Raw genomic sequence first — 19,049 nt, 5'->3', positions numbered from 1 at the left:
GTCTCTCTACTTTAGTGGCTATGCTTTTATCTGTGCAGAAACTTTTTATTTTTAGGTAGTCCCATTTATTCAGTCTCTGTCCAATCTGTTGTGACCCTGGGATTCTGTTCAGGAATCTTTTGCCTGTGCCTATGAGTTCAGTTTCTCTCCAACTCTATCATGTAGCAGTTTCAAAGTTTCCTTTCAGATATTGAAGTCTTTGATCCATTTTGAGTTAATGCTTGTGCATGGCAAAAGTCTAGGGTCAATTTTTAGTTTTCTGCATGTGGGTGCCCAGTTTTGCCAGCACCAATAATTGAATAGGCTGTGTTTGTTCCACTATATATCTTTGGTTCCTTTGTCAATTATAAGTTGACTATAGGTCTGTGGTTCTATTTCTGGATCTTCTATTCTGTTCCATTGATGTTCTGGTCTATTTTTGTGCCAATACCATGCTGTTTTCGTTATTATGGCTCTATAGTAGAGTTTGAAGTCTGGTATTATAATACCACCTGCATTTCTCTTTTTGCCTAGAATCGTTTTGGCTATTCTAGGTCTTTTCTTGTTCCATATGAACCTTTGGATTATATCTTCTATTTTAGTAAGGAATGTCTTTTGGATTTTGATGGGGATTGCATTGAATTTTTTATATCAATTTGGGCAGTACGGCCATTTTCACTATATTGGTTCTCCCTACCCATGAGCATGGGATGTCTTTCCATTTCCTGGTTTCCTCCTTAATTTCTTTCATTAGGCTTTTATAGTTTTCATTAAATAATTCCCTTACATCGTTGGTTCAGTTAATTCCTAAGTATTTTATTCTTTTGGGGGCTACTGCAAATGGTATCATTTTCTTGATTTGGCCTTCTGTTTGTGTATTGTTGATGTACAAGAAGGCTACCAACTTGCAGGTTAATTTTGTATACTGCCACTTTGCTAAAGTGGTTTATTAATTCTAGGAGTTTGGGAATGTAGTTTATTGGGTCATTCAGCTAGAGGATCATGTCATCTGCGAATAGGAATAGTTTAATTTCTTCTTTCCCTATGTGGATCCCTTTGATGTCCTTCTCTTGCCTTATTGCTCTGGCTAAGGGTTCCAGCACTATATTGAAGAGAAGTGGAAAGAGTGGGCATCCCTGTCTAATTCCTGATTTTCAGGTATATGGTTCCAGTCTTTCACTATTTAGTATAATTCTGGCTGTAGGTTTGTCATATATGGCTTTAATTATTTTAAGGAATGTACCTCTTATTCCTATTTTTTCTAGTGCTTTCAACATGAATGCATGTTGTATTTTGTCAAACGCCTTTTCTGCGTCCGGAGAAATGATCATATGATTCTTATTCTTAGGTCTATTACTATGATGTATTACATTGACTCATTTGTGAATGTTAAACCAGCCTTGCCTCTGTGGGATGAAGCCTACTTCATCCTAGTGTATTTTTTTTCATTTGTTTCTGAATTCTGTTGGCTAGTATTTTACTGAGGAGTTTTGCATCTGTGTTCATTAGAGAGATAGGTCTGTAGTTTTCTTTTTTTGTTGGGCCTTTCCCTGGTTTGGGGATGAGTATATTAGCTTCATAAAATGAGTTTGGTATTGCTCCTTCTGCTTCCATTTCTCAGAAGAGTTTCAATAGTATAGGTGTTACTTCATCTTTAAACGTCTTGTAGAAGGAGGTACCCAGGGAAAAGATATTTACCAATAATACGTCTGACAAATGCTTAATATCCAGTACCTACAAGGAACTCAAGAAACTAATCCCCCACAAACCCAACAAACCATTCACTAAATGGGCAAGGGAACTAAAGAGAGACTTATCAAAAGAAGAGGTTAAAATAGCAGAAAAGCATATGAGAAAATGCTCATCATCCATGTTCATAAAGGAAATGCAAATAAAAACAACCCTAAGATACCCCCTTGCCCCAACCAGAATGACCAAGATTCTGAACTCTAGACAATTACAGATGCTGGCAGGGTTGTGGAGAAAAAGGAACCCTACTGCACTGCTAGTGGGATTGTAAGCTAGTTCAGCCACTCTGGAAAGCAGTGTGGAAGTTTCTTAAAGAACTGAAAATCGACCTTCCCTACGATCCCGCCATACCACTTCTGGGCATCTATTCTGAACATCAAAACCCAAGATATGATACACCTGCTCAGCTATGTTCATCTCTGCACTGTTTACAATAGCCAGGCAATGGAAACAATCCAGATGCCCTACTGCAGAGGAATGGATATAAAAAATGTGGTATATATACATATACAATAGAAGTCTACATAACCAACAGACAAGATAAAATAATGGCATTTGCAAGGAAGTGGATGAATCTAGAACGAATCATGTTGAGTGAGACAAGACCAAAAGAACAAAAGGCTCATGGAGGGCCAGGGGTTTGGCCTAGTGGTAGAGTGCTTGCCTAGCATGCACAAAGTCCCCGGGTTCGATTCCTTGGTACCACATACATAGAAAAAAGCCAGAAGTGGTGCTGAAGCTCAAGCCATAAAGCTCTAACCTTGGAAAGTCCAAGGACAGTGCTCAGGCCCTGAGCTCAAGCCCAGGACTGGCAAAAAAAAAAAAAAGGTGCATGGAATCCTTAATATGTGGCTATTAGATCCAAACAGTACAAGAGCGAATACTCAATATTTGCATACCCAATGCTGTGGACATGGTAATGGAAATATAAACACAACTACATAGACATAAAAATTTATGACTCTAAAGACATAATGTTTTATTACATAGATTAATATGTATCTATGACATACAAACCCTCAGCCTAATTTTAATTACGTTCTAAAATCTAAGTGCCAGTGATTGTATATAGAGATTCCCTTCTTGAATACCTGTTTGTTAAACACATCATTTGAAATATGATGTAAAAATCAATGTTAATAAATTCTTTAATTAAAAAAAATTGGCTTAGGCAACAGATGCCCTACTGCAGATGAATGGATATATATATATATATATATATATATATATATATATATATACAATGGAATTCTTCATAGCCAACAGACAAGATAACTAATGGAAGGTTGCTCGTGCCTATAATCCTACTTAGGAGGCTGAGATCTGAGGAGCAAGGTTCAAAGCCAGCCTGGGTAAAAAAGAACCTGAGACTCATCTCCAATTAACCTCTAGAAAATGGGAAGTGGGGTTTGGCTCAAGGATATCCTTGAGCTGAAGTGCTCAGGGACAATGCCCAGGCTGAGTTCAAGCCCCATGACCCACACACAAAAAAGGGGGGCATTTCCCAAAGCTAGGGCCCAGACAACGCCCCAAAGATGCTCGGGGCCAGGCGGCCGCGGCCGCGCCACACAGCGCGGCAAATGGACCTGCAGAGGGGCGGCGGCAGCCGAGGTGCAGCCAGGGCAGCCGCTTCTATGCGGCCTGAGTGGACGGCCACCAGGCCTGGCCGAGGAGCCCTTTAAATGTCCCACGTGTGAGAAGAGCTTCCGCCAGCGCCCCACCTCTTCCAGCACCAGAGGACCCACGGGAGATGAGCAGGACGCTGCCCGACTGTGGGAAGAGCTTCTCCAGAGGAAAGCCCGCGTCCAGCACCTGCGCATGCGCACACCGGAGAGCATCCTGGGAAGGGGGCGGAGCAGAAGACACAGAGGACACCTAGGCCAGCCTGCCACCTGCAGGGGAGGAGTCGCCGCTGGCGCCAAGGCCCCGCCCAGGTGGCTGCCTAGAAGGCTGAAGCCTGGGGAAGAAGCGGGGAGGGGACAACTAGGGCAAGGCTTCTCCTCTCTTTAAAACCCAGAAAAGGCCAGGCTGGGCGTGGTAGCTCACACCTGTAATCCTAGCTACTCTGGAGGCTAAGATCTGAGGATTCAGGTTCAAAGCCAATCCCGGCACAAAAGGACCTGACACTTTTATCTCTGGTTATACTCTAGAAAACGGGAAGTGGAGCTTGGCTCAAGAGTAGTGCACTAGAATGGCTTACTAGATAGAATAAGAGTAAAATACTTGGGGCCGGGAGTTAACCTAGTGGTTAAAGTGCTTGCCTAGCATGCATGAAGACCCGGGTTCGATTCCTCGGTACCACATACATAAAAAAAAGCCGAAAGTGGTACTGAGGCTCAAGTGATAGAGCTCTAGCCTTGAGAAAATCCAAGGACAGTGCTCAGGCCCTGAGCTCAAGCTCAGGACTGGCAAAAAAAAAAAAAAAAGAAAAAAGAAAAGAGTAAAGTACCTAAGAGCCCAGATATCTAGGCTCAGAGGAATAGAACAGTAGCTAGTGTAAAGTACATCTCTGGGCACACCAACCAAGGGCACAACCAAGGCCCACCGAGTGCACACCCTGGGTGTTGCAGGACATGGCGATGTCCACCTAGCGCAGCAGTGACTCAGTGTTGCACAACCCAACGGTGGGCATATTGACCTGGGAGGCCTAGTGAGCAGCAGGTGGTCAGTCCACGGGTCGGTCACCACCAGCAGGCGCGACTGGCAGAGGTCCAAAGCATGAAGTGCCCGGCGATTGGCATGGCTCCCCTGGCGCCTGTGGCCACCATGAGCTTCAACACCACGTGCTGGCCGGTGTTGCGGGATGAGACGGCGCTGACTTTGGCCGGGTTCTCAACAGCTATGATGGCTCAGGCAGACAGCAGCTTCTCCCAGATGATGTACTTGTAGATATACTTGTAGAAGTACTGCTCCATCTGGAAGAGCAGGTTGGTGGCGTCCAGGTGGGTGGCCACCACCAGGAACTTCAGCACGTCCTCCTCCTTCATCTGCAGCACATCCAGGGTTCCGGACATTGTGTGAATTTCCCTGGGAAGTTACGACAGGAACAACCCCGAATGGAACCCAGCCTGGTGAGTGAGGAAAAGCTCAATGTTTTGTTCTGGAGATGCTTTTGGGTACTTGTCTTCTCTGCTGTGTGCTTTGTTTCTTCAATGAGAAGGTCAAAAATAGAAGGAAGTAGCAAGAAAATATTGGGGTGATAACCACGTGTAGAGTTCCAGGGTGTCTGAACCCGTTTGTAATGAGGATCCCGGGGCTGTTCCCTATCCCTTGTGGACCCAGCACAGCCCAGAGAGAGCCTAACCTTCTGTTGCCGAAAGGACCAGGCAGAGGCCAGCCGGCGAACTTTCCAAGAGCGTCTTGTGTGGAAGGTGTGAGCTGCAAACCCAGCCTTGGGTGTGCCAGGGACCCTGGATTAACCTAGAAGTGCCTGGGAACCGGTGCTTTGACAAACCTGGATGATGGGCTCTGGCAATCCTGTCACAAGCCCGGCAGCAGGGGCTGTGGGGCTGGCCAGATGGGCAGCCTTGCTGGGGACCTGCTGCTTCCCACCGCCACCTGCCCCTCCCCCCATTTTGTATGACACTTGTATATTATTTCTCTACCATAGGATTCCTGGTCGCTGCTGGAGAGAGCAGCTGAAAGCCCTGTCTCCAGACCAGTGAGTGGACTAGGAAAGCCAAGCATCCTGGGAAGTGGGGAGCAGAAGACACAGAGGTGGACACCTAGGCCAGCCTGCAACCTGCAGGGGAGGAGTCACCACTGGCACCAAGGACCTGCCCAGGGCCCGCGCAGGTGGCTTGCCTAGAAGGCTGAAGCCTGGGGAAGAAGGGGGGGGTGGCCAGGGCAAGGCTTCTCCTCTCTTTAAAACCCAGAAAAGTCCAGGCAGGGCGTGGTAGCTCACATCTGTAATCCTAGCTACTCTGGAGGCTGAGATCTGAGGATTCAGGTTCAAAGCCAGCCCCGGCACAAAAGACCTTGAGACTCTTATCTCTAATTCATCACTAGAAAATGTGAAGTGGGGCTGTGGCTCCAAGAATAGCATAGTAGACTTGAGGTGAAGAGCTCAGGGACAGTGCCCAGACCCTGAATTCAGGTCCCATGAATCCCCCCCCCAAAAAAAATTAAGGCATGACATGAAAACAGAACTAGGAAACTTGAGGAAATGTGTTCCTGCAGAAAAGACTGGACAAATGAAGATTGCAGTCGGCAGCAGCCTGCTCTGGAACAGTATTTCTACTACTCCCTCCCAGCCCACCAGGACTTCACCTGGCAGATCACCATGACCTGTTGCCGGCACTCCATGCCAATGACACACAGCTACTCTCTGCATAGACCTCTGGGCCCAGAGAAGACGCCCCCAACTCAGACTCTGAGTCAGACAGTGTGAGTGATAATCGATTCCTAGAGCGGTACCTGGCCCCCCGCAAGGCCAGGTCGAGGGATAGGGGCAGGAGAGGGAAAGAGAAGGAGAGAACTAGAGGTGGGGAAAAATCTCAATTTTTTTTTTTTCTGGGGGAATCGTTTATTCTCCTCTGGCGTGGCCCTCACCTGCTCAGGACCATTCCGGCATGGTCCCCACCCACTTAGTGGCCTGCGCTGTGGGCGCTGCAGACCAGTCCTCGGTGGTGGGCTTCCCGCTCCAGTCCTCCATGGGGAACTGCTGGATGGGCATGGAGGGCACCTGCACACCCTCGGACCAGTTGGCCACCTTGGGCTGCGGGGCCGTGAACTTGGGGCCTGCGCGGTCCACTCGCCTGGAACTCCTCCTTGGCCACCGCCATCTCGGCGGCCACCTGCTCCTCCTCCTCCTCAATGTCCTCGGATTGCGGTAGAAGCAGAGGGGTAACAACGCTGAATGGAGCCATGCCTGGTGAGCGAGGGAAAAGCTCGTTGTTTTGTCCTGGAGATGCACTGCATTGTTTTCCTGTTGCTTCTGGGTACTTGTCTTCTCTGCTGTGAGCTTTGTCTGTTTCTTCAGTGAGAAGGTCGAAAATAGCAGGTAGGAAGGAAATATTGGGGTGATAATCACGTGTAGAGTTCCAGGGTGACCGAACCCCGTTTGTAATGGGATCCCAGGGCTGTTCCCTATCCCTTGTGGACCCGGCACAGCCCAGAGAGTGCCTAACCTTCTGTTGCCTATAGGACCACCAGCCCGCGAACTTTCCAAGAGCGTCTTGCGTGGAAGGTGTGCCAGGGATAAGTCTGGAGGTGCCTGGGAACCCGTGCTTTGAGAAACCTGCGCGCAAGGGTCCGGAAAACTGGCCCCGGATCCGGCACCGCGGGAGGGCTGGCAAGGCAATCTGGTCATGTGGCCAGCAGCAGGGGAAGCAGGTGAGCAGCCTTCCGGGGGACCGTGGTGCTTCCCACCCCTACCAGCCCCTCTCCCCCATTTTCAATGACACTTGTATATTTTTTCCTCTACTATAGGATTCCTGGTCGCTGCTGGAGTTATGAAAGCCCTGCCCCCAGAACAGTGCACCGGGAAAGCCTTGCCCAGATGTGACTTGGACTCTGTGCGTACCCAGCTATAGATCTTGTGGGGACACAGGCTTGGCCTCCAGAGGAGCTAGGATTACAGGCATGAGCCACTACATCTGGCTTAGGTTTTTTTTTTTTTGCAAAAGCATCCAACTTTTTATTGATTATAAAGCAATGAAGTCACCTACTAGGCTAACACAGGGCCATCAAGAGTGAGATTACTGTGATATGCAACTGCTGTCCGGAATTTCCCTTTAAAAACAAACTTAAGTGAACCTGGCTACTGCTGACCTCTTAGGGAACATGGTGGGGAAACCATCCAGAGGTATCTCACATTGCTACACATAGGTTTAAAAGAAAGGCCTCCCAAGTGGTGTTGATGCTTGTTCTGTTATGGGGCCAAGAGGGGATTCCACGTCCCACCAGAGTCCACCACAGAGACAGTCGCATATAAAAAGGTGAATTTATTGGGGAAGTAGATGGTGAACTGACCAGCCAGGGACACAGTGCAGACTCGGGAGCGGACACTGTGACCCTGAGCGGCTCTCACGCAGGGTTTTTTTTTTTTTTTTTTTTTTTTTTTTTGCCAGTCTTGGACTTGAGCTCAGGGCCTGAGCACTGTCCTTGGACTTTCTCAAGGCTAGAGCTCTACCACTTGAGCCTCAGCACCACTTGTGGCTTTTTTCTATGTATGTGGTACCGAGGAATCGAACCCGGGTCTTCATGCATGCTAGGCAAGCACTTTAACCACTAGGCCAAACTCCTGGCCCCTCACGCAGGGTTTTTAAGGGCAAAACCCATGCGGTCGAACCTGGTCACACAGGTGGCCAATGGGATACTTACATACACAGAGGGACCATTACCAGCTCCGGCCACACGCAGGTAGCCAACAGGGTCACAGTCCAGTGTTTGAATTTACCTATCACCTTAGTTGGAATTGGAGTGCAAATTGGAAAGGTCTCCACACAAAGCGGGGGCCCCTCCCCACCCAAGCAGATATCCTTCCTCATGGGGGTGGGGAGAAGGTCAAGGTTGCCCCTCCCTAGAAGGGCAAAGGTGGCTGGGCTGTACCATTATTAACCTTCCACAATGGGGTGGGGGAACTCTTAGGCATTCTGGATGGCACCAGTCCCTGCTCTCAACACTCTTTTCTTTTAGCCTAGTCAAATCCTTGACTAGTTTACCTTAGTACAAACAGGGTTATACTGGGTGCGTAAGATCATCAGTTTGATAACTCCAACCCTCTTTTTTATGAAGGGTATCATCGCATTAATTACACAAGGGCAATCAACAATAACATTACAATAATCACCAGTGGGCCAATAATGGCTGAGATTAGAGAAGTTGCCCAGAGGGACCAGTTGTACAGCCTCTCATACCATCCTTGGGACCGCTGTCTCTCCCTTTCTCGTTCATCTAGTCTCCTCTTTACAGCTGCCAGGCTATCTTTTATTACTCCAGTGTGGTTCACCCAAAAGCAACATTCTCCTCCCATGGTGACACTCAGTCCTCTAGGAACAATATATCTAGTCCTCTTCTGTTCTGGAGGACAACTTTAGCTAGGGACCTCAGTGAGTTCTCTGGGAGTCTGAAAGTCCAGGATCCTCACACGCTGTCTTCACCTAGGAGTGATGAACCCAGTAGCTCTTTCCTGCTACCTTCACAGTGGTTGGAGTGCTGGGAATCACAGTGCGGTTCACTTGAGTGCCAGGGTACTGGAAACCAGACGATGACCATGTCCCCAGATCAACTTGTAAGGCCTGTAAGGCCTGGATTAATCATGGTTAACAATGCCAGCTGAGATAACACATGACTTGGGGGGCCAGCAATTGTTATCAGACTCGGGCACACAGCATTCTTTGGTTTGGAAGGGCATATAGTGTGCCCTCCCAGTTCTGCACCCAAGAAAAAGCTCTCACAACTAGGAAGCATGCTTAACAGTCCCTCAGGTGGGCACAAAGAATAGTTCCACACCAGTCTACCAATCCTGACCCAGCTTGTATCATGGCTAACAATTACGTACCTACCAATTCTACTTGTAATCTCCATTTTTAAGATAATGCTTATACCACTGGCTATATACTCAAACCTTCTACAATTCACATGAACATATACTTTCTTATCCTTCACAAACCATTTTTTTTCAACTCCTCTCCCAAAACCTTTACTAACCTTTCTCTCTTTTTCATTTGAGCCCTCATTTACATTTGCACCTCTCACCTCTAGGCTGTTCAGCACTGGATGGAAAATTCCCTTCACCCATCCAGAGTCACCATAATGGCTGCAAAAACCTAGAGGACTTTGAACTTAGCACAGATAGAATGTCCCACCACCAAGGGTTTAGTTCCAGTCCTCTCAGGAAGCAGTTTTGGAGTGGTGGACTCGGGCAGGACAGGATGTGTGGCATCAACCTTGTCTCTCAGCAGCTCCAATGGAATGTCACGCCTCCTGCTGGGTCACCTGCAAATTTCTGCAAGGACTGGTTAGAGAAGCTTACCCAAAGGCCTGACTTTGGTGAAGTCTCCCAATGATTCCCTGAGCATACTCATTTTTTGGTAATCAGATTTCCTTTAAATGAGGCTAGGATTTTCTAGGCAGGCATAGAAGACTTGAACCTGTAGCCATTCCCCATAAGTGCAGTCTCTACCCTTGCACATCTGTTACTACTCTTTCCCATGTCTTTAATTTTATCCTGTCTCACTTTCCAAAAATGACTCTGGTCCCTTCATCAAAAGGGGTTTGATGGGCGGAGATTCAGCTTTTGTAATTTCTTCAAGCTGACTCAGGGGCGTTGTCTCTATACTTGACCAGGGACCTTAAAAGCTTAGCCTATTTTACCAAGGGTTTGTCAGGATTAGCTATCAGGAACAATGATTTGCTCCAAACTAGAGGTCATATTCAACATTTAATAACTGCACAAACCTTCTTTGGCTACAATAGTGTAGCTTATTTAGCATCCATTTGCAAAGGTATTTTCTTGATTGTCTGGGGAACTTAATCCCTGTGACCCCAACAATGCCTCAGTTACCTGTGTAGGCCTATATACAGATCAATGGGGACACAAGCCTCAGATCCACAAACTTTCCTGAATTTGTGGCTGGTGTCAAATCAAACTTCACTCAGTTAGGACTTTAAACTACCCACTATCACAGATGATTGACAAGTTCCTGCCCAGTTATGAAAGGCACGGGCATTAGTAAGGCATGCTTACAAACTATTCTATGACCTCCCGGCTCTGATTAATATTGAATGGCCAAGCACAAGTGACTCTAAGATCTGACACCATCTCTGCCATCCAAGCAGTGGCTTACTTGCTCTCGTCCCAATAGTGTCTCTTCACACCGGGATGAACATCCCATTGGCATTTCACTTTGTTGGTTGCTGGACTTGAACTCAGGGTTTGGGTGCTGTCTCTCAGCTCTCCAGCTCAAGGCTAGCACTCTACCACTTTTAAGTCCCAAACTCAGGGCCTGAGTGCCGCTCCTCAGCTCTGCAGCTCAAGGCTTGCACTCTGCCACTGTGAGTCCCTAGCTTGGTGCTTGAGTGCTGTCCCCCAGCTTTTCAGCTCAGAGCTAGCACTCTGCCGCTTCGAGCTCCAAAGCAACTCTGCCTCAATAGCACTCTGCTGCCAAATTAGACACCACAGTCTCACAGGGACTTTGCTTTGCCTGGGCAGGCTCAAAACTGCAGCTTTCAGATCAATGAGTCCTACAAAAGGCCACTTTACTCCAATTAGAATCAACAAGGTGGTCAACTCAGAAACAGTCTCTAAGCATGATCTTACCTGGAACTTGGTGAGGGCCAAAATTATATCTGAATGAGGATCTGCTGTCCTTCTCCATGGGCCTGCTGGAGATTGCTGTAAAGTAACTTACAAGAGTAAGCGGAAATAGCAATTAAGCAACCATTTTGGTAGTCCTAATTTTCCTTGTTTCTTTTTCTTGAAACAAGCATTTAGAACTTCACTTTCAAATTTTGTTCAGAAACTCATTTCTAATGTTCTTTAAAACTTTTACACTTTTTAACTTAAACACTTAACACTTTAGTGTTTATTTGCATTTGAAAAACCTTTAAGGGCTCAAGGAACCCCTTCACCTCCAGGCCCCTTAGGGCTCAAGGCACTCCCTTTGCCTTTTAGAAGAGGCCCTTTTTTTTTCTTTCCTGCAGTTAAGATTACTGCCTAGAACTCCAACAGTTTAAACCCAAATAAGTTTTTCCTTAATGCAAGAACTACAAACATCATCAGTGCACCGAAAGTCTAAGTCTGGACTTAGTTTCCTTCTTTTTCTAAAATACGTCCAATTGCAATCCAGTAGCATGAAACCAAATCATACAGAGATAAACTTTTAAACATTCCTTTTGAAAACTCTTTTCCCCAATTTAATACATTTTAGGGGGCAGTTTAAGAAACACTAATCACATCACCTCTGACATTGATTTAAATCTCTAATACTTGTCTCCAAACTTTAACTTAAGGAAATAAATTCCAAATTCCCTCTGGGCTAAACAGGATACAATGTTTACAATGTAAACAGCTCTATGCATTTCAATACCAGATTTTTAAAATGCAGATTTCAGGATCTTTAGAAAAATACTTTTTACTAGTTCCTCTCTAAAACAATGCAGTAATCCTTTGAGACATTGGAAACTTTGAAACCTAACACTTTTCTTGCAGTTTAAACTTAGATTTACCCAATTGCCTTTTTGTTTCAAGTATAAATTAATCTATCATTTTATACAGCATGCTGACAATTTAATCTTGAACATGTTTACTTACACCCATTCACACACGTTCATACTCAAAGATCTTAAAGCACACAAAATATTGGCTGTACATTTTCTGGAAGTTTGTGTCAAGAGAGCTTTGCCAATTTTACTCTTGCAGGTGAGAACCAGGTACAAAACAAAATTTTTTACAAGGCAACTTAGCTGGAATTTATTTTTCCAGGGCTTGTTACAACTGCAGACACGCGGGGGCAGCCATACCAGGCCCAGAAATGTTCAAATAAATAAAGACATACACACACAAAAATCACAAGGATCCATATTTAAGACTGGTACCAATTTTGAAAACAAAACCAGACAACACAAAAAACACCTCACAAAACAAGACAGAAGCAGAGACCTTTAAGTATCCCCAAATTTTGATGGCATGCCTGGCAGCAGTCAGTGAGGAAGACACCTGGGGCCCTGAAAACTCAGGGGTGCTTCCCCGTGGAGACTTCCTTTCTCCGGCAGCTGGCTGGCCAAGGCCATCCAACCTGCAAAAACTGCTATCGGGGGGCAAGAGTTTTTGCTTTTTGATAAGATTCAGTATCACCTTGGTCTCAGGAAGGGGCTTCCACATCCCTCCCAATAGGAACCTCCATAAAGGGGGGTCAAGGCGTCCCTTGACCACCCGGCCTTAGAGAGCTTACTGCGTCCAGTTTTTCCTCTCTGTTTTAGGCCACAGTGCACTTCCCAGGTGTAAGTACAGAAACACAGAATGGTCGACCGGCTTCTACTTACCTCCGAAGGCCTTTACTTTTCACCCAGGCGACTTTCCCCAAAAAGATGGTTAAGAATTCCTCGAGGAGGGCTGGGAGTTTGGCCTAGTGGTTAAAGTGCTTGCCTAGCATGCATGAAGACCCGGGTTCGATTCCTCGGTACCACATACATAGAAAAAAGCCGGAAGTGGTGCTGAGGCTCAAGTGGTAGAGCTCTAGCCTTGAGAAAGTCCAAGGACAGTGCTCAGGCTCTGAGCTCAAGCCCAGGACTGGCAAAAAAAAAAAAAAAATAATTCCTCGAGGATAATCAGAGACTCTCTTGGGTCTAACGCTATCGATGGGATTCCACATCCACCGGTGGGACTCGAACCCATGCGTCACCCTGTGGTTAAGGACTCTTCCTGGCCCATGCACCAAAAATGTTATGGGGTCAAGAGGAGGGGATTCCACATCCCACCAGAGTCCACCACAGAGACAGTCTCATATAAAAAGGTGAATTTATTGGGGAAGTAGATGGTGAACTGAGCGGCCAGGGACACAGTGCAGACTCGGGAGCGGACACTGTGACCCGGAGCAGCTCTCACGCTCAGTTTTTAAGGGCAAAACCCATGCGGTCGAACCTGGTCACACAGGTGGCCAATGGGATACTGACATACACAGAGGGACCACAGCCAGCTCCGGCCACACGCAGGTAGCCAACAGGGTCACAGTCCAGTGTTTGAATTTACCTATCACCTTAGTTGGAATTGGAGTGCAAATTGGAAAGGTCTCCACACAAAGTGGGGCCCCTCCCCACCCAAGCAGATATCCCTCCTCATGGGGGTGGGGAGAAGGTCAAGGTTGCCCCTCCCTAGAAGGGCAAAGGTGGCTGGGCTGTACCACATATCCCTCCTCACTGGGGGGAGGGGAGGTCAAGGTGGCTGGGCTGTACCATTGTTGACCTTCCACAATGGGGTGGGGGAACTCTTAGGCATTCTGGATGGCACCAGTGCCTGCTCCCCTCAACAGTTCTTGAGAGAATATCCCCATTTTAGGATGTGTGGATACATTCCTTCTCCTTCTGGATAGCTTCCTTTGAGGGAAGAGTGCTTTTTTCCTCAGTCTTAGTTTTCTTCAGTTTTGATTGGTCAAACTTCTCTACTTCGGACATGTCTGGTTTATCTCTCATTTTCAGTAAGAGGCTGGACTTGGGCTGAAGAAGAAGGCTCACTGCCAGTCCTGGGCTTGAGCTCAGGGCCTGACCACTGTCCTTTGATTTTTCTCAAGGGGGGCTGGGGCAGGGGCAGTAGTCAAGCTGCTGGTTGGCTGGATTCTCAGGGCCCCGAAGGCGGCCAGGTCCCCTGAAAGGGGAAATGAGAGACCTGACATCTAGCTTCTAAATGGAGGAAAATGTGGTTTATGTCTAGAATCCTGTAATCCTCGCTAAGCTACTCAACCTGAGGCTCTCCATTTGAAGCCAGCCCAAGCAGTGGAGAGGGGTTTTTTTGGTTGTTGTTTTGTTTATTTTGGTCGGTTGTTAGGCTTGAAATCAGAGTCTTGCTGCTTTGCTTGGCTGGTCAGTAGGAGGTAGTTTAAGAGTCAGATTCCCAGACAGGCCTGCAGGAGTATGGAAATCAGTAATGGGAACACTGATCATATAAAATTAATCTCCTTAAAATGCTAATCTCCAGCTAGGCGGGGTTGCTCATGCCTGTAATCCTACTCAGAAGGCTGAGATCTGAGGATCCCTGTTCAAAGCCAGCTGGGCACAAAAGGACCTGAGACTCTTTATCTCCAATTAACCTCTAGAAAATGGGAAGTGGGGTTTGGCTCAAGGGGAAGGCCATAACCTTGAGCTGAAGTGCTCAGGCACAGTACCCAGGCCGAGTTCAAGCCCCATGACCCTCCCACACACAAAAATTATAATAATCTCCATAAAATAATTTTTTTCTGCTTACATATATGCACAGCTTTAGCGATTTAAAGGTTGAGAAATGAGAGAAACGCACAACCCAGAGAAGATAGAAAGGGTTTTTGTAAGGCACAGATTGGCAGTGAGGGACAGACAATAAATATCCTGTGCCACAGACCGTGTAGGAGCACACAATATCACAGTGTGACAGGGAGTTAGGCGAATCAGGAACAATCAGGACTTTGCAGACGTGTTGTGAGGTGGCACAGGGCAGCGGTCAGCAGGCGTGGAAGCTTTGGAGCTGTGCCGCCTCGGGAAACCAGGTTGAATTTTTAGCTGGAATTAGAAGATGTAGACATAAACGACATCTAGCGCCATTTTCAATCTTTTCACTTGGGGCCAGGTTGCAGTTTGGAGCTCTGAGATTCCAGCCAGCTAGCAGCAGACTGCCGCCCCCGCCTGCCAAGCTGGTTGCCATAGAAACAAAGGGACCTACGCAAAGACTCCCCAGTCCCCCCCTAGAGCTGGAGGCTGGTGGCCTAACCCTGGCAACAGGCTGTGAACAGGAAGAGGAGGAGTCAAGAAGGGAAGCGGCTCCGCTGAGAGGCCGGGAGGACTCCGCACAGCGGCCCGCCCCGCCCCGCCTTGCGCGCCCACTGGCACCACCCTCACTCCTCAGCTGCAGTCGGAATACTGTTCCAGAGCCATCTGCTGCCCACTGCCCTCCCAGCCCACCAGGACTGGCAGATCAACAACCATGACCTGTTGCCGGCACACCATGCAATTGTCCCATGGCTACTCTCTGCGTAGACATCTGATCCAGGAGAAGATGCCCCTCGAGTCGGAATCTGAATCAGACAGCGTGAGTGATAATCGATTCCTAGAGCGGTACCTGGCCGCCCGCAAGGCCAGGTCCAAGGCCAGGGGCAAGAAGAAGGCTCGGCGTGGGACGAAGAAGCCGCAGCCCGCTGACTGCCAGCTCCTGAGAATGATCTTACAGCTCCAGCCACCCCAGCCGGAGGAGGAGCCGCCTGAGCCTCAGGATGACGGCTTCAGCCTGCTGCAGCTCCCGAATCTGTCCACCTTATTTTACGGGGCCATTGCGTACTGCATCATCTTCTGGATTATCACCCGTTTCAATTATGATCTAATTGAGTCAAGCTTCTGCACTGCAGAGACCTGCGATGTGCCATGGACACGGGATGTGCCTCGCCGTGCCTGGGAACCACCACTGCTTTGAGACACCAGATTGCACCGAGAGAGAAAAAAAACCGTGCTGCGGCTGGCGCCGGGAGCGAGGGGGAGGGCTGTGCTGGTGAGCACCCTTCCTTGCAGGCTGTGCTGCTCCTTCCCCACCCCTTTCCCACTTGGAATGACATACATTGTATTTTTTGGCTTAGCGTAGATTTCATGGCTGCCACTGAACAGAGCTATGGACCAGGAAAGCCACGCCCAGAATGTGTCATGGACTGCGAGCATACGCAGGCTAAAGATCTCATGGGGACACAGGACTGACATTTGTGCACACCGCAGACTGAGACTCTGGGGTTCCTGGTAGCAGGACATGAGGACTCCTGGAGGCTTCACTCTGGACCCGAAGCCTCCTAGTATGGCGATGGAAGCGCTGCGGGGAGGGGGGGGGAGTTGACATGTCAGACTCAAAAAGCCTAAAGATCCACTTTGCTGAGCAAATGTAGCTGTCTGTTGTTGCTTCTTCACTTTAAACAAATGTCTGTCGTTATGGTAGCTCCGATTAAACCAGTTTTGTGTGTCTCCGTTTCTTTTCTTGTCGTTATTCCTCCATTCCTTTTCAGCTGCACAGGGAGCCCTGCTAGAGTCCCAGGTTTCCCTGTAATCCTGGCAATGTGCTTCCTGGACCTCAAGATGGCGCTCATGCTCCAGCATTCCAGGGCGCATCTACACTGCACTGCGCCTCCCTCCCCCCACCCCCCACCCATTGTCAAGGACCTAGACTGCTCAGGTGTGTCCAGAGCTTACACCTCAGCAGGACTGGGAGTTGTGTCTAATAACTGTTGTGAGCAGGCGAAGTAATTCACCAATAGGCAGGTAATATGATGCAACCTAGTTTATTGATTGATTTAACATAGTTTATTCTAGTTCTAACTTGCCTATCCAGCCAGTGTGCTGGGCTCACATCTCTGATGTCTCTTAGTCCCCAAGTCAAACAGGGCCTGCCCATCAATTGTTAGAGGCAGCTCCCAGTCCTGAGGTGGTGTGAGCTCCAGGGCTGCATGATGATTCTGGCCCTCCTTGGTCCTCTCCAGCAGGGAGGAACTCCTGCAGGCCAAAGATCCTCCAACCAGAATCTCAGTGAAGACCAGCAGAATTGCTGATCCCCATTCTGGGCCCTTTGCTTATATTGGTCCTTGGCTGCTCCTTTCTGGCCCAAATTTCTTTCTTGATTTGGATTAGTTATGACCTTGGTCAGTGCCCAGAGATGTGCTGGTACTTTACTCTAGCAACTGCCCTATTTCTATGCCCAGGTGTCTGGACTCTTAGGTATTTTAAGATTACTCTATCTTGTAAGCCATGCTCCTGACCGTTCCTATGGTTACAGTCATATGTGTCCTTGCATCAGTTTTATCTCCCATGTCCACATTAAATATTTTAGCTGTATTTCATGCCATTGTTTTTCATTCTAATCATATTCATTATATTAGTATTTTCCAATCATATTCATTTAGTATTTTCATATCATTCATTATTCTAATATTTTCATATATTCATTGTTATTTTCACATCATTACTTTCTCTTCTACCTTCACATCTTTATGCTCATAACAGGCACTGTAGTACGTGAGACACTTTTCTCCAATTAACCATTAGAAAATCAGAAATGGCACTGTGGCTCAAGGGGTAGAGGGTAGCCTTGAGCTGAAGAGCTCAGGGACAATGCCCAGGCCCAGAGTGTCTAAACTCATTATTGCTAGTTGTATTGTTAAAAATACATTAGTCACAAAAAGTACTATCATTTTCTTTCTTGCTTTCCTTTCTCCTGGCGGGCGCCTATAATCCTAGCTAATCAGGAGGCTGAAATCTGAGGACTGTGATTGGAAGCCAGCCTAGGCACGAAAGTCTGTGAGACTCCAAGAACCACCCCAAAACCAAAAGTAGAGCTGTGGCTCAAAATGGTATAGCACAAACCTTGAGCAAAACAGCTGGGGGCGAGGTGCAAGTTGCAGTGGCTCACACCTATAATCCTAGTTACTTAGGAGGTTGAGATCAGAGGAAACAGGTTCAAAGCCAGCCTGGGCACTAAAGTCCATGAGACTCTTACCTCCAATTACCCACCAGAAAAGAAGTAGTGCTGTGACTCAAGTGGCAGAGTGCTAGCCCAAGGACAGTCCTCAGGCCCTGAGCTCAAGCCCCAGAACTGGCAAAATAAATAAAGCTCTTTCAAAGGAATCAGCATTTGAATTTCTCCCTTCTATTTTTAGTTTTGATATTTACAGTTTCGATCATATCACTTTTCTTTTTCTTTATTTTAGTATAGTTTTAAAGTTTTATTTTATTTTTTTTATTGTAATTAGTAAAAGGGTTACATGATATTTGCCAGATAGAAGGTGCATTAATTCACATACATTGATACCCTTTCACATGTCTTGGTACCCATTTCCCTCTCCCCCACACACCCCCCACCCAAGTTTTTTTAAAGTTTTGAAGAGTGCTTGCTTTATACAAGCACTGGGGCTTGAACTCAGAGCCTGAAGTCCACTCCTGACCTTTTTGCTCAAAGCTGGCACTCTACCACTAGAGCAATAGCTTCCATCATTTCTGCTGGTTCATTGGAGATACTACATCTCTCAGATTTGTCCCAGGCTGGCTTGGAACCATGATTGTCAGATCTCAGCCTCTTGAGTAGCTAAGATTACAGGTTGTAGGCCATGGCACTTAGCTTCTGTACTATCCCGGACAAGCAGCAAGACCACCACTCACAGAGACAGAAAAAAGTTTATTTCCACCATACAGGGGGCTGAGTCTTAGAGTCAGGATCTAGACTGCAACCCTAAGTCTCTGTGACTCAGGTTTTTTGTGTGTGTTTGGGAGTGGGGGGGTCATGGGGCTTGATCTCTGCCTGGGCACTGTCCCTAAGCTCTTCAGTTTAAGGCTACCACCCTACTCTTGAGCCAAGCCCCACTTCCCATTTTCTAGAGGTTAATTGGAGATGAGAGTCTCAGATCCTTTTGTGGTTTTGAACCTTGATCCTCAGATCTCAGCCTCCTGATTAGCTAGGATTAGCTACCAGTGCCCGCCTGGCTTTAGTTTTATTTCTTAATGAAGGAGGTAATGAAAATATTAAGCCTGGCTATGGTCAGGTCCTGCAGATTTTAGCATGAAGTTGAAGAATCCTAATTGTTTTTTCTTTCTTCTTTTTTTTCTTCCCAGTCCTGGGGCTTGAACTCAAGGCCTGAGCACTGGCCTTTTTGGATTTAAGTAACTTC

At 47.2% G+C, this 19,049-nt stretch overlaps 1 protein-coding gene and 2 pseudogenes across 1 annotated transcript; 1 reads left to right on the top strand and 2 right to left on the bottom strand.

Annotated features, from left to right (window-relative positions):
• Positions 1 to 3,238: 3,238 nt before the first annotated feature.
• Positions 3,239 to 4,742, bottom strand: LOC150051108 (small ribosomal subunit protein uS2-like; annotated as a pseudogene).
• A 2,189-nt stretch (positions 4,743 to 6,931) lies between these two features.
• Positions 6,932 to 16,356, top strand: LOC150051106 (uncharacterized). The gene is made up of 3 exons (XM_090349849.1): positions 6,932 to 7,062; positions 7,159 to 7,244; positions 14,990 to 16,356. The coding sequence occupies exon 3, from the start codon at positions 15,344 to 15,346 to the stop codon at positions 15,824 to 15,826; it is 483 nt and encodes a 160-aa protein (XP_090205975.1). The 5' UTR covers positions 6,932 to 7,062; positions 7,159 to 7,244; positions 14,990 to 15,343; the 3' UTR covers positions 15,827 to 16,356.
• On the bottom strand, positions 13,418 to 13,948 carry LOC150051107 (thymosin beta-15A pseudogene; annotated as a pseudogene).
• Positions 16,357 to 19,049: the final 2,693 nt, after the last annotated feature.

This window comes from Megascapheus bottae, chromosome 17 (assembly GCF_031878675.1).
Source record: "Megascapheus bottae isolate mThoBot1 chromosome 17, mThoBot2.hap1, whole genome shotgun sequence".
In the NCBI taxonomy this organism is placed as follows: domain Eukaryota; kingdom Metazoa; phylum Chordata; class Mammalia; order Rodentia; family Geomyidae; genus Megascapheus; species Megascapheus bottae.
Note: the sequence above shows the minus strand (reverse complement) of the source record. Positions and strands in the feature narration are given on the sequence as shown.